This window comes from Heterocephalus glaber, unplaced genomic scaffold, assembly GCF_053883595.1.
Source record: "Heterocephalus glaber isolate CG9 unplaced genomic scaffold, H.glaber_assembly_v1.0 deba00001451, whole genome shotgun sequence".
Lineage (NCBI taxonomy): Eukaryota > Metazoa > Chordata > Mammalia > Rodentia > Bathyergidae > Heterocephalus > Heterocephalus glaber.
The window spans coordinates 898,732-913,079 of record NW_028258301.1 but is presented as its reverse complement, the minus strand read 5'-3'; the positions used below and the strand labels follow the sequence as shown (position 1 = coordinate 913,079).

Genomic DNA, 14,348 nt, shown 5'->3' with positions numbered 1-14,348 from the left:
TCTAGTAGTTATTCATGAATCTATCTATCTATCTATCCCACAAGCATCATTTTCAGATTTGTAAAGGTTTCTGAGCCCATCTGAACTTTGTAGCAGTTCTGCGAGAGGTAATATTATATCCATTTTATATAGTGAATAAACTGGGAATAGTGGCAATTTTCTTAACAATGAAATCCTACCAACTGTTCGAACCAAGACTCAAACCCAGGTTTATCTAAACCCAAAAGCAGGGCCATATCAGTGAGCCCAGTCCTCTCATTGTCAGCTCAAGTACACAAGAGAGGGCTACTGTTTCTCTCTGAAGGGGCCAGGTGAGAAGTGAGGATGGTTTAGAATCCCCACCCCTCAATTCTCCCAAGCCTAAGACCTCTGCCCTCTTGTGGGCTGTGGAAGGAAATTCCACCTATTCCTGTGATACAATGCCTGAGCACCTACTATGTGCCTAATTGTGTCTGTCCTCCCTGGACCCATATGGTCTCCCAGACCCTGGCCAGGGCTAAGATCAGTGACTCAAGTCAGTCAGAGAAACAGATTTGTCCACCAGAGGAAGAGGCTCCCATCACACAGGTACAAGGTCAACCTCTTGTGGAAAAGCTACAGAAGGGACAGGGGTATTGGAAGGACCAAGGGATCTGGCTGGCACCTTAAGAATGCAAGGCAAGGACCCTCTCTACCACAGGCCTACATCTGTCTGGTCCCAGTACTGAGCCTGGCCCGGGGTCAAAAACTCACCCTGCCCCTTGGGTGCTGGCTTCTCTTTTGTGGTCCCTGCTTCCCCAGTGAGGGCCAACAACTCGGCCTCCAGGTCTCCGTCATCTTCGGTCTCATCCATCCCAAGCATCATATCCTCAGTGCTGAACTCCACAAAGAGCCCCAGCTGACAGCACAGAAGGTTTCTTAGGAATCACACAGTGAGGCAGGGTAGAGCTTAGCCCCAGAGCCAGACTTGGGGTCCCAATGTCCTAGTCAATGGCTCCTTTACTCTGTGAGGACTAATGTGCAGAAAGGGAAACTGAGGCCTGCAACATTACCCCTTGGGACACTTATCTCCATGGAGACGATAAAGAACCCAGTAAGACCACGCTGCCATTATTTCTAACAATAATAACAGCAATAGCTGTTAGCACTAGTCACAGCGTTCTAAACGATTAGTTAATTGCCAGAATCCCAAGGTAGGTCCTATTTCTTTTTAATTGCAATAAAAGACACATAAAGTGAAATTTATCATCCTAACCAATTTTAAGTTAGGGCTCAGTGGCAGTGAAGTACATTCACTCTGCTGTGTCACCTTCACCATCATCCATCCACAGAAGCCTCTGCAAGTGGCCAAACAGAAACTCTGTACCCATCAAACACTAAGTCCCCATTTCGCCCTCCCTCCACTGTCTGGTAACTAGTTCTGTGTCCATTAATTTGGTTACTCTAAGTACCAGTCCTATTTTTTTTTATTCCAGTGCTCAGAACTAAGATAGCCTCCTCAATGACAGAATTTAAAATATAGTCTTTGAGGGCCAGGGATTTAGCTCAGTGGTTCTGTCGCCTGCCTCACAAGCACAAGGTCCCAAATTCAATCCCCAGTACCAAAAAAATAAAATAAAATATAGTCTTTGAGTCTCTGCCCTTGACTCTGCCTCTTCCTTCAGTTTTTTTAAAACAATAAAAACAGACTAAGTCCAAGGACTTGGGCCCAGAAGAAGTGAAGGGAGAAAACTGAAAAATAGATCTCAGCCTCCCACTTTGGTGGCAGCCCTCTGTCACCAGGCAGCAAGGTCTTCCTGTTGGCAATGGCCCTCAAACCCTGACACCCTTGGCTGGCAAGCAAAGGTTGACCCAGATAAGGATCCTCAGAGCACTGAGCTCCCATCAGAACATCTTCAACTTCAGAGGCTCCCGGGCCCTCCAGACCACTTGTATAGAGCAGTCAAGGGAGGATGATGGCTGGGCTGAAACCTTAGAAGGGAGTTCAGGACTCCTGGCCTTAACTGTGTGGCAGTGTCTAGTCAGAGGTCCCTAAGGGCACTGCTCAGGTTCTGGACTGACAGGTAAAACAACACAAGTGACTCAATCTGACCCAATTGCCCAAGCAGTCTAAAGACCTCCACTCCAAACTGGCCCGGTGGTGAAGTAGGCTATGTTCATACCTGCTTGGCAGCTGCTACACCCTGGCCACTGGCCTGAGGGCTCTTCCGAGGTCTTGGCCCTGGCATCTTGGCAGCTTAGATACCTATCAGGTGGGGAGTTGAAGAGACTCAGAGTGGAACAGACCACGAGCCCTGCCCCCAACAGTGGTACCAGGGGAAGGTGTAGTTAGTGAACTCCCCACAGGGGCAGAGCTTTACTCCAACAGGTGAATCACCGCCAATGTTTGACCCAGGCCGCTGAAGCAAGTGACACAGAGGATGGAAAACTGGGGATCACTGTTGGCATGTTGCTGGGGAGTGAGTGTGGACACACATATAACGTTACTGATTTGACTGACCAGTGTGGAAGGTAGAGTCAGGGGAGCCTGTAGGTATCAGATGGCGAAAGGGGTGGGTAGGATTTGGAAAGGCTTTAACCCGGTGAAGTCCATTCTAGAAGCAACATGTGACCAACTTAATTAAAAGTGCAGTTCCTCGGGAGCACCAGACACATTTCAAATGCTCAACAGCCACATGGAACTATGGCTGCCATGGCACGGTACAGCCACACAACACTTTCATCGAGGCTCCTTGGACAGCTCTACACTAGGAAACCTGACTCAGCATTCAGATTCTCAGGCATCCAAGCGTTCACGGAACCTGCATGGCAGATGATGCTGGGCCTGAGGGGACAGAAGTTAATCAGACACGGCCTCAGCTCTGAAGGAACACGTACACCGTGGAGACAGACCCACGCACAGACAACCGCTACACAAGGGAGCTGCAGGTACAATGGGTTCTCATCGGCACAGATTTAAACGGTTTCTTCAAGGAGGTGATTCCTGTGCTGAGTCATGAAGGCTCAAGAAGGAAAGGGAATGAGGGAACAAGTAGAGGGAACAACCTGACGACCGTTCTGAGGGGAGGAGCTTGGCTGCACAACGAAACTAAAGGCCTAATACTACTGGGAAAGAAATCAAACCGTGCGATTAGAAACGATGTAAGCTAAGATGGAAATGTGAGCCAAGGGCAAAACAGAAGAACCTTCCAACCTAAAGAAATCTGGACGTCATTCTGACAGTGGGAAAGGTGGAGGGCTGAGACCGGCGTTTCGGGAACATCACTGTGGCCGCAGAGGAAAGGTGCACAGGAAACAGCCGGGGCATCCGGCCGGGCGCGAAGGGGCGGGGGTGGCAGCGAGGAGAGGCAGAAGTCACAGGGCTGAGAGCACCGCGCCGGCGCTCGGGAGGGCTCAGCCGTCAGGTTTCAGTGCCTCGGGTGGACCGCGGGGTGACTGGGCTCAAGGGAATGGCGGATTAGTCGGGCTCAGCAAGTCGGCGGCTGCGGCGCTGGACCCAGGCCCGAGCTCAGGATTGGTGAGCAGAGGGAGGCGAAGCCGGGGACCCCACTCCCGCGGGGCGCACCTCCCGGCCCTGCCCAGGCTGCCTCCATCTCCCCGGCCGTCCGCAGACTACCCCACGTCCGGGAGACCCGAACCCATACCTCGCGGTGAATCCGATCCAAACCCGGGCCTTCTCCCGCCCGGCACCGCCCTCCCCCGCCGGCGGAGGCAGCGACCGGAAGCAGCCGCCCAGAGGACTGCTCGCACCCAGCACGTGATCCAGCGGCGGGCAGCACGCTATGCGCATGTGCGAGGCGGGGCTCCCTGACAGGTGACTCCTGGGCGAGTTTCGATTGGAGACCAGCGATTGGAGCTAGGGCATTGGGCTGGCCGCCAGCTGCAGGTTTTAAGTTTAGCGGGCGGCCCTCCCTTGCCGGGCGAAGGCTCTGCCAGGCCGCTCCCCCACTCAGGCCGGGGTCCAGGCCCCCCCCCCCCCCCCGCACACCGGGCCGAGGGTTAGGGGCGTGCCCAGGTCTCCCAGAAGGAGGGCTGGGGCTCGCTACTGCATTCACAGGTCAGCACTTCCATGTCCCCCCTGGCCTGGCTACAGGGCGGGGTGAAGCTTCAGGTTAAGCGCGCCTCCCGCTGTGGGACATACTTCAGAGTTCAATGGTCGGGCGCCGTGGCGCGGGTCTTTGATCCCAGCATTCTGGGAGAGGAGATCGCGAGTTCCAGCCCAACATGGGCGATTTGGAGACCCGGTCTTAGAAAACAAGCAAACAAAAAGGCCAGGCCGGGGATGTAGCTCAGTGTGAAGGCTCTGATTTTAATTCCCAACACCCGTGAAGGGAGGGTGGGGATTTATTACTAAACTCATACTCTCCAACCCGCAGTACTAGCAAATGGGAGGGGGGCGGGTAGAAATGGCAACTACACCGATTTTCTGTCCAGCTAGTAGATCTTAGCCATACTGACCTGCAGGATGGACATCATCCCCCGGAGAGAGTCTGAGTAACCCTTCAGCATCAGCAGATAGGCGCTAGCCTTGCCTCTTCCAGCTAAACAATGCCACTTCCCCTACTCCTGACTGTACCCTAAATGTAGGTTTTAGCAATTAGTGATTCTCAGGTCTTCCAATTTCCTCGAACAGTCTTTTGGTTTCTCTTTGTGTGTGTGGTACTCGGGTGTTTTGGGATATTGTCTGGCCAAGTCACTAAATTGCTCAGGCTGGGCTGGAAGTTGAAATCCTCTTGCCTCAGCCACCCACAGTGCTAGGATGACTTGTGTCATCATGCTCGGCCTTCCCATCTCCTTGTTGCTTTTGACTTCTCAGGGGATCAGCTTCACCATTTTGTCTTTTAAGACAGGGTTTATGTAGTTCAGGCTGGCCTTGAACTCACTACATAGCCCAGCCAGACCTCAAACTTGCAGAGATCCTCCTGCCCCAGCCTCCCAAGTGCTGAGGTATTACAAGTATGTATTACAGGTGTGTGCCACTATGCCCTGCACCATTTTTTAGTTTCACTTCCGTATTTTTTCTTAACCCTTTTAAAGTTATTTTCACATTTTTATAAGAAATGTTTAAGATATACACAAAGACATACAACATTTTGCATTTCCTAGGATGCAGGCTCCACAAAGGCAAACGTTTTTGCTTTTTCTTGTGTATCTTTGACAGCTAGAGCAGAGTGCAGCACATAGTATGCACACACTAGTCTGTTTTGCGTGTGAGTTAACAGCTACATGGATACCTACTAAAAGTTACAGATACAAGGATACTGTGTTATATTTCTATACATGATAACATGAAATAACAGCAGGGCTAATAACAAATGCCAGAGGAATGACCTACTGTGGTACTGTTTGAATGTTTACACTGATTATAAACTTCCCAAACAGGGAAAGAACAAATTAATGAAAAAATTGCAAAACACACAGTAATCATTTCCATTCAGTATATTTTGCTACAATTTCAGTTGCTCAGAAAAAAGGAAATTGGATTCTTTAAAAAACCACAGACCCATTGAATCCCTTCACTCTTCCTTCAATGCATACAGTACGTCATCCCGGCTGACGTTGAGCCGCACCCGAAGGAGCAGGTCGTTCCTGCTGGGCTCCATAAGGAGAAGGCGGCAGGAGCCCAGGCGCGAGCACACAGCCATGGTCTCTGACATGGTGGGGTAGGGCAGCCCTTCCATTCGGCACAGGGCCACGTGCTGACTGTATATCTAGACAAAAAAGCAAGGCAAAGGTTAGGAAAGGCAGCTATGAGTCTTAATCTGATTATTTATTTCTTCTGGGAAAAGCAGACCCTGGGTATCCAGGATACCCAAACCTCCAGAAGGCATCAGTGGGTACCCAAATGGGCCAGATACAGAAGAAAAACCAGCCCCAGAATCAGAAAACAGCAAGGGTGAATCTCGGATCTATCATTTATTACATATGCAGTACTGGGCAAGTTACTTCACTTTTATGAGCTTCAGTTTCATCTATAAAATGTACTGCATACTGCTAAGTATGGTGGTACACACCTGTAATCCCAGCAGTCTGGGAGGCTGAGGCAGGAGGACTGCAAGTTTGGGACCAGCTTGGTCAACTTAGCAAGACCCTGTCTCTAACTCAGATTTGAAAAAAAAAAAAAATTGAGACAGAGAAAACAGAATAAAGGAACAAAGGGAGACAGAAGGAAATCTGTAAATCTGTACAGATTCCTTTCCTAAAGCTCCCCACTGGGCCAGGCAAATCTGTAGCATCCTAGTCAATATGTATGAGTCTGTCTCTCCTACCAAGACTGGGAGCGTGACAAGAACAGGGATGTTCACCATTCAGCTTGGGGTTCTCGACACCTAATTCAGTCAATGGCACAGTGCAGATGTCCAGGAAATACTTATAAACTACAAGGAAGGTCATTCTCAGAAGAGAGTGATCTCTGGCTCCAAAAGGACAATAAAGGGCAAAACACAACCAGCAACTAAAGGTTCACAAAATAATTTATTTTCTTGTGGTGCTGGGGATTGAACCTAGGGCCTCATACATGCTAGGCATGTATGTAGCTCACAACTGAGCTACATCCTCAGCCCTCACAAAAGAATTTATAAATAACCTAAAATGTTTTCCTGTCCTAATTTAGTTATGTTCATGTCTTAAAATACACAGTACTTCCACCCAGTAGTCCCCACAGAACTGGCCATTCTTGCGACCACCTTTAACCATTACCAACAGACACCAGTTTTGCTTGTTTAAGACAGGGTCTCACTCTGTAGTTCAGGCTGACCTTGAACTCACCGGGGTGGAGCCCAGGCTGGCCTCGAACTCAGTGATCCTCCTGCCTCAACTTTCTAGAGTGCTGGGATTACAGGTGTGCACCACCACACCTGGCTCCTGACACCAGTCTTAAATCAATTACTAAGGCCCCAGCCCTTATGACTGCTTTGACTTAATCCAATAAAACTATGCTCAAATAGATCAAATTCAGATTCATCTTTAATTTTCCACACATGGCCTCATTCTGAAAGCCTTGTCTTCATTACGACATAAGCTGCATGTGCGGTAGTCACTGTGCCTTCTTCACCTCTCTGCTTGAATATCTGGCACATAGCAGACCTCCAGTCTAACATGCAGAGATCAACTGCTAAAGGCGTCTACCCATGCAACAACCCAGGAAAACATCCCATGGCCACTAGTGTTATACAGCACAACAGGGTGACTATAGCTTATAATAAATAACCTGTCACATGTCTGTAAAGAACTAGAAAAGAGGCGGTCATAGGTTCTAAATATAGAAAAATAAGGTGAGAGAATGCTAATTACCCTGATTGGATTAGTACATGTTATATATAGGTATTGAAACATCACATATAAAATATGTACAATCATTATGTATAAATTCAATTTTTATAAGCCACTTTTAAAAATAAGTGTTGGCCTGATATTCTTTAGCATAGTCAGGTTGGCATGAAATAGAGACAAATTTATACACTGAAATTTCCACATATCTTAAAAGCCCCAGACCAAAATCTAGAAGATTTCAAAAAAGGAAATCAATCACCTGTTGAAATGTTGCTTCCTCCAGTCCGGATCGATGGAACTCTGCAAGGATGGCTCTCAGGAAGCCCTGTTCCAGGACGGAGGAATTCCTTAAAGGAAGTGAGAAGACATAAGTTTTCGTAAGAGCCTGCACCACCAGCTCTGAGGAAAACCAAAGTTTCTCAGTGTCTCTAGAGAAAAGGGGAAACTGAGAACCATTTCTGTATTATCTGTATTTCCTTCCTTGCCTTCAGAGTCTCAAACTGATACAGTAAATGCCACTTTGGAAATGAGGAGACATAGCAACCAGCTATATCACAAATACCCACGCCCTTGTTGCAACAGCTTAGCACAGTGGTGGCAAACCTATGGCAAGAGTGCTGTAGGGCTGTTTCTATCACTGAAAGGTCTAAAAGATTCACATCACTGGGTGAGCAGATCATGCAGTGAGAAGCAGCTGTTTCCTTCTTGTTCCCATGGCAGTTTTACTCACCAAACTCTTCTCGGAGAGCCAGTGAGTGGCTCGTTTATTGGCTTTAGCATTCATCTGTTCCCCTAGGTTTCTGTTTTTGCCTCCCTCCCTGGCCCATGCCCCTAAAGAACTGTGTCTTTGTGAAGTAAAAAAGCTTCCAAAGGGAAACCAGTTTCCAAAACCTCAGCATGCTGTAGACCTCCCTGGTTTTCCAGGGAGGCTCGGGGAGAAAAGCATCTTACTTGATGGCAGTGATGTATGACGAGGAGAACATCTCATCCACAGCTTCCATTAAGTGGGCCACGGTGACCAGGCCGGGCGAGTCCTGCTTCTGGTGGGAGAACTCGCAGATCTCTGTCGCTCGCCGGCAAATATCCAGGCAGCGCCGTGCATCCCCCGAGAGGGCTGCTACCTACAAGGGGGAACATTTTGTTCCAGAAGTGACCTTGCTGTTTCAGCCCAGAAGACCCTGGAGACTCTATTCAGCTAAAATGAAAGGCAGTGCTGAGAATGGACTTGCACCCAAAGTTAAGGACTTAGCCCTGCCTGGGAATCTCACAGAAGCATGAGAATAAAACTGTATCTTCCTGGGGTTCTATTCCCTGAGTCCAAACTTTTTATCTCTGTTTTTGTTTTTTGAGACAAAGTATCATGATGTTGTCCAGGCTGGCCTCAGACTCATTATATAGCCCAAGCTGGCCTTGAACTCACAATCCTCCTGCCTCAGCCTCCTTAGTACTAGGATTACAGGCATGCCCACCATGGCTGCCCTTTGGCTCTGTTTTACAGAAAACTCCACACTACAAAAGGTGGACATTCTCAGTGTATTTATTGTTCAAGAAATGAAGTTTCAAAAAGAAATCCCTGACCCAAGATCATGAGTGGACCATCTGGAAACAAATACTTCTCATTCCTTGCTAGAGAGAGGCAGCCCCCAGAGCAGCCAGCCAAGGTGAGAAGCAGAGGCAGAGCCTCTGGAGATAAGGCCACAGGCGGCCTTCCTCATAGCAAGTCTCAGCTCATCCTAAACCCCAGGCTGTCGGGAGCAATGCTACATAATTTGGGGGGAAAATCATTTGATTAGGCCTAGTTCTCCTGCCTACAGGCCAGCTATGGCATTTTGAGACATAATTCCATTTTGGCCTCCGGGTCACAACTGAGACCTCAATGATCCAGTGATGCTGTGATGCTCCAGGACACGATTACAGCAGCTGAAGACATCCTGGGAGATAAAATCATCTGTACAGTCCCTCAATGATGTAGGAATTCCACTACTCCCCAGTCATCTGTTACATTTGTTTCTCCCTATGTACATTTGTTTCTCTGTAGGATGAACTGAATAAAGGTGCAGCCAGCTCGGTGGCTTTCGTCTGCTGCCTAGAGCAGCACTGATCAGGCCCAAAGCTCAGCTTCTTCTCAAAGTCTCATTTTTTTCTACCTTTCCTGTATAATAAGTTAATTCGCCTTGTGCTGCTGTGGTTCGCAGGAGGCTAGGACTCATTGCAGAGGTTCTAGTAATGTCCCCTTTCCCAGTTTCCTACACCGGGCAAGGCCTGTTCAGTGGCTAAGAGAACTGAAATGAAGAATGGGGGAGGGAAGGAAGTCACAAAGCCGGAAAACCCAGAGGAATCTGTGGTTTAGATGGATGAATCAGACCAACCTACAATTCTGTTCTTTTCTGTCATGCTGAGATTGAACCAAGGGCCTTGGCCATGCCAGGCAAGCACTCTAGCACTGAGCTAGTTCCCCAGCCTCACCCCACAATTCTAATAGCGCCTCTGTTGCTCCCGCCTTTCCATGTGCAAGCAGGCTGAGAGGCTCAGGATCCTTCTCAGTGACTCCTCTGGTCCCGCCACCCTCAGAAGGCTAAAGTTGAAGTAATTTCAACAGAAGCTGTTATGGCTCTCTATGTCCCACAAAGCCTATACCAGTGTTAGTGAACCTATGGCACGCGTGCCACAGCTCTGAAAGGTTTGTCATCATTGACCCATACCATTTACTACTACCCGGTCTGTCACTCAGAAGATTTTGCTGATCCTCGCCATAGACACATTCCCCAGTTTAAACTGTTGGGTACACATTAGAGCCACTTAGGAAGGTTCTGTAAGGAAATCTGGGCTGTTGGTAATGTGTACTATTCCCATAAAAACTCTGCCCTGGAGATGATCCCTTTCTTACCAATTCAAAAGATCAGAGATTTATTCTCGATCAAGGATAAAGGAAAAGTCTCTGGACCTGCATAGGTCCTACTGCAGGAGAGGGATGATAACTACAGGCATGCTGAAATTGCAGTCTGCCTCCGTTACTGCCTCAGGCAGGGCATGGGAAAGCTGAATATTCCAAGGAGAAAGAATCACCAGTACTGTAACAGGCCCTATCAGATTATCCCTCAGTGAACAAGAACCACTCAAGTGCTCAGAGTCCACCAACCAGCTTATTTAGTTATTTATATATTTATTTACTGGTTTTGGTACCTGGGATCAAACTCAGGACCTTGCGCTTACAAAACAGGCGGCGGTACCACTGAGCTAAATCGCCAGCAACCAGGTTTTTAATCTCCACACTTATCCCTGAGTAGACAACCAGGCTATCTGAGGAAAGTCTCCAATGAAGCAAGACAGAGACCAAAACCAACAAAGAGCATCTTGGAGGAAAAAGGAAGACAATCTCAAATAAATAGATTGGCATTTAAAAAATAGCATTCAGAGAAAAAAAGTTGTCTTAGAATATACACGATAGCAGAAGAGAGAAACACTAATCACAGAAGGGTTAGACGGGGGGTAACTTTGAGGATCCCATTCCTAGAAAGTGAAGCTTGGGGACAGGCACCACAATGGCTCACATCTGGGCCCAGTATCTGACCTAGTAACCAACCCCAGCGGGAGAGACTAGAATGCACTGCTGCTGCAGCCACTCAGGATTCACTTCATTTCAGGCAAGAGGAAAGTACAAACCCGTTCATAACACTTTTAAGTGCTGAAATACTTGTGGATGTATGGTTTCTTTCTTTGAACTGGAGGAGGCAGATACTTAACCCTCTTTGTTCATTTAGGTTTTCAGTACCTCACACCTACCTGGGACTGTGACCCTTGCCAGGCATATTGTAGACCTGACCTCATGGAATTCTCACCATGATCCAAGAGATAAGTATTACAGTCTTAATCCCATTTTTTAGAGGTGAAACTGAGGTTCGGGATAACTTTCCTATCACCTTTCACTTGCCTACTAAGTTTTAGGAACCAAAATTCAAACTATAGTCCTGTATCTGACTGTATTACCCTTTTAATTACCCAAATCTGCTTGCTCCCTGAATCAATTAATGTTACTTTGTATATAAGCTTAAATACTCATGGCCTTCTAAGTAATTAGATAATAAGGTGGTTAAAGAATCTTTCCAAACTCTTTTTTGGTGCTTTATTTTTAAAGGACTTCCTAAAATCCCCTTCATCCTCAGAGCATGCAGTGTTCAGCCTCACACAGCAGGCACTCGGCAAAGACTTGCTGACCCGCTTGTGGATGCAGCTAGGGGCTCCCCAGCAGTGACTTACCTTCCTGGCCACCAACTGGATGGCATCATCCTCAAAGGCCTTTAAATGCTTGAGTCGAGACACTAGGATCTGCTGCAGTTGACTGTGTGTGTAGGGCTGGAAGGACATCCTGGTAAGGCCCTGGGGAGCCCAGATGACAGAGGAATAAGTTCATTAACTGCCCACTGATTGCCCAGGTGGAAGATCATCTTCAGGCTTCCGAACCCAATTCCCAAGTTCTGCGTAACAATTTGCTCATTTCTTTGGGACCACCGCTGCAGCCAGCTACCGTCATTATCGCCATGACAATGACCGGTGGCATCCTACAGGGCAGTAGTTCTCAAACTACTTTTTGTTTTAAGAACCTTTTATTCTGCCAGGATCATTTGGAATTAGATAGAAGCAGAGGTGCTCTAATTAACCTAGGGAGGAGGATGTCAGGATCTCCCCTGATCACACAGCCCCTGGCTTCCTTTATCAGGCTCTTCACGACTGGATGTTGTACTTCCTGTTCAATCGTCAGGCCTGTGAATGCAGACTGCATCTGACTGGCTCACTGCTCTACTCCAAGCATCTAGCAGGTAGTGGGTAGTAAGTGCTTAATTTTTTTTTTTTGGTACTGGAGATCAAACTTGGGACCTTGCACTTGCGAGGCAGGCAGCAGCACCACTGTGCTAAATCCCCTGCTCAGTGCTTAATAATTTTAAAGGTAATCAGCCAGGCATGGTGGCACATGCGTGTAATTCCAGGACTTTGGGAGACTTGCAACAGGATTGCAAGTTCAAGCCCAGCCTGTGCAACTTAGTGAGATAAAAAATTTTGAAAGGACTGGGATGGGGGCCGGGGATTTAGCTCAGTGGTTTCACCGCCTGCTGCGCAAGCACAAGAACCCGAGTTCGATCTCCCGTACCAAAAAAAAAAAAAAAGACTGGGATGTAGCTCAGTGCATAGGCCCTGAGTTTAATTCCCAGTACACACACACACATACACACACACACCACACCCAAAACAAAGTAAAACAGAACAAAACAGAAAGAATACTCTGCATATCTCTGCACAGTTTAAAAGTGTAGAAGTAATGGAATACCAAGATATGGTATGTGCAGAAAATCATGCAATGGAGTTTTCTTCCAACATGGAAATTACACGCATGGCAGAAACTATTTTTGTTTCCATTTTTGCAGAACGCCTTGGCCCAGCTTACAAACCTGTTCGCACACCTTGAGAACTACCTAGGACCTACCAATCGGCTCGACACCCGGCTCATCATGATCCTCTCGGGCAGATCCATGGTGTTGGCAATGGTGAGGACCACCAGGCGAGCCTCCTTGTGAGTGGGCCAGTCAAACAGATTATACATGACATCTTGCTTGTGAGTCCACAGAAGGTCAAGCTGCCAGGAAAGAGGACAGAAATGCTGGGTCGGGCAGAACGACTGAGACAGGGCGGGGTAGAAGCCCGTTACCACTGCTCTTGCTGCATGCTCTGCTCCGGTCACCCTATCAAAGCAGCAAGGAAATCGGTGAACAACTCAGAAGAATGCAGAAGGGAGTCAGCACTCTTGCCCATCCAGCATCCACTCCGGGGATGTTATAGTCAGTGCTGCCCATTTCTGTCCACCTCCTGGGTGCACCTCACCTCATCCACAAGCAGGACAGTGGTTTCCTGTGGGGACCGTCGGGTACAGAATTGTTTTGCCAGAAGTGCTGCTGCATGGTTAGCTGTTGCCTTCTGGCCTGTCAGCTTCTGCATTGGGGGAAAAACAGCCATGGTAAACAAGCTTAAAGTGAAATCTGTAAGAGAAGCAACCTAGTCTGAGGGTTTCAGTGTCCTGTTCTCTGCCTCCCATTCTAGTCTTAGCCTTAACCTGGAAGGACAGGACAAGTACCAGATGAGAAGATAAAAACCATGTGTTTGAAATGGAAATGGGTCAGAGACTGGCTCCAGAAGTCCCATGAAAATCACCATTGTACCATTCTGTAACTGAACATGACCTGTACTGAGGTAACAGTTAATGAACGAAAGGAGAGATTTAACCCCTGGCCTACCTCAGCCACAGTCTGCCATCTATGGGCTAACAGTTGTCAGCACACTAGCAAGTCCTGGCTTGCAGTCACTCACTAACCAGATCCTAGATCCTAAAGTCCTGAGAGCAAGAATTCTGTCTCCTTCACCCTTGCTATTACTATGTAAAAGACACTGCCTGGGAGACTACAAACCTGTGAAATACACAGGAGTAAATATTTTCTTTTTCATGTGCCACTAAGAAACTGTATTTTCCTAAACGCCCAAACAGCTTTGCTCACCTCCAAGATCTGCACGTAGACTTGGTGGGGCTCAGTCAACTTCATGCCATTAACCTCAATGTACTGGAAGGGAGGAACGTCACTAGTTTGGGCTGCCTGTTGCAGACAGCGTATCACCTCGTGGACAGTGGCAGTCTTTCCTGTCCCAGGGACCCCAGAGATGTACATGCACCTAAGGCAAGAAGGAGAGAGCTGTAGGTGAAGTCTGTGCCAGCCACCTCATACCAGGAAGGGCTGAGATGCCTGAAATGTGGAGGTGGGGACACTCAGAATCACCCCTGGGAGGTGGTCAGAGTAGGGTCTGTTTAAACAGAATCATCCCATAAGCAAGGCTGTACACAAAACTACCTACCCATTGGTAGGTAGTGCCCCTAACAGCCTCCTGTATTCGGAGGTGGGGGTTTTGGAAGGAGACTGGATCATGGAGGCGCTATGGTCATGAGTGGACTCATCTATGGATGAGTACAGTAGTACAGCAGAGGTAAGAGGTTGGGCCTGCTTGGAGATGGGGGAATGGCGTGACCTAGAAGGGTGCATCTCCCTCCCCAGCTACTC

General features: G+C 48.0%; 3 protein-coding genes across 17 annotated transcripts in view; 1 reads left to right on the top strand and 2 right to left on the bottom strand.

The window, feature by feature from the left end:
- Cc2d1b (coiled-coil and C2 domain containing 1B) overlaps nucleotides 1–3,761 on the bottom strand; it is a 29,781-nt gene extending 26,020 nt beyond the window's left edge. For 7 of the 13 annotated variants that reach the window (XM_087214726.1, XM_087214724.1, XM_087214723.1 and 4 more), the window contains exons 1-3: nucleotides 3,624–3,761; nucleotides 2,142–2,224; nucleotides 733–877 (exon numbers count right to left, since the gene is read on the bottom strand). In XM_087214726.1, coding sequence (XP_087070852.1) covers nucleotides 733–877; nucleotides 2,142–2,207 — 211 coding nt within the window. In that variant the 5' untranslated portion in view covers nucleotides 2,208–2,224; nucleotides 3,624–3,761. Of the gene's footprint in view, nucleotides 1–732; nucleotides 897–2,141; nucleotides 2,225–3,623 lie in introns of those variants that run through there. The other 6 variants (XM_087214727.1, XM_021247988.2, XM_087214728.1 and 3 more) reach the window with 5 other exon arrangements.
- On the top strand, nucleotides 2,663–12,470 carry LOC101712851 (uncharacterized). Its single transcript, XM_087214807.1, has 3 exons — nucleotides 2,663–2,926; nucleotides 3,149–3,793; nucleotides 11,013–12,470. The coding sequence occupies exons 1-2, from the start codon at nucleotides 2,663–2,665 to the stop codon at nucleotides 3,788–3,790; spliced, it is 906 nt and encodes a 301-aa protein (XP_087070933.1). The 3' UTR covers nucleotides 3,791–3,793; nucleotides 11,013–12,470.
- Orc1 (origin recognition complex subunit 1) overlaps nucleotides 5,404–14,348 on the bottom strand; it is a 30,301-nt gene continuing 21,356 nt past the window's right edge. For all 3 annotated transcript variants that reach the window (XM_021247976.2, XM_004869246.3, XM_013067242.3), the window contains exons 11-17: nucleotides 13,794–13,965; nucleotides 13,126–13,233; nucleotides 12,731–12,880; nucleotides 11,509–11,628; nucleotides 8,203–8,372; nucleotides 7,511–7,598; nucleotides 5,404–5,690 (exon numbers count right to left, since the gene is read on the bottom strand). In XM_021247976.2, coding sequence (XP_021103635.1) covers nucleotides 5,496–5,690; nucleotides 7,511–7,598; nucleotides 8,203–8,372; nucleotides 11,509–11,628; nucleotides 12,731–12,880; nucleotides 13,126–13,233; nucleotides 13,794–13,965 — 1,003 coding nt within the window. In that variant the 3' untranslated portion in view covers nucleotides 5,404–5,495. The remainder of the gene's footprint in view (nucleotides 5,691–7,510; nucleotides 7,599–8,202; nucleotides 8,373–11,508; nucleotides 11,629–12,730; nucleotides 12,881–13,125; nucleotides 13,234–13,793; nucleotides 13,966–14,348) is intronic.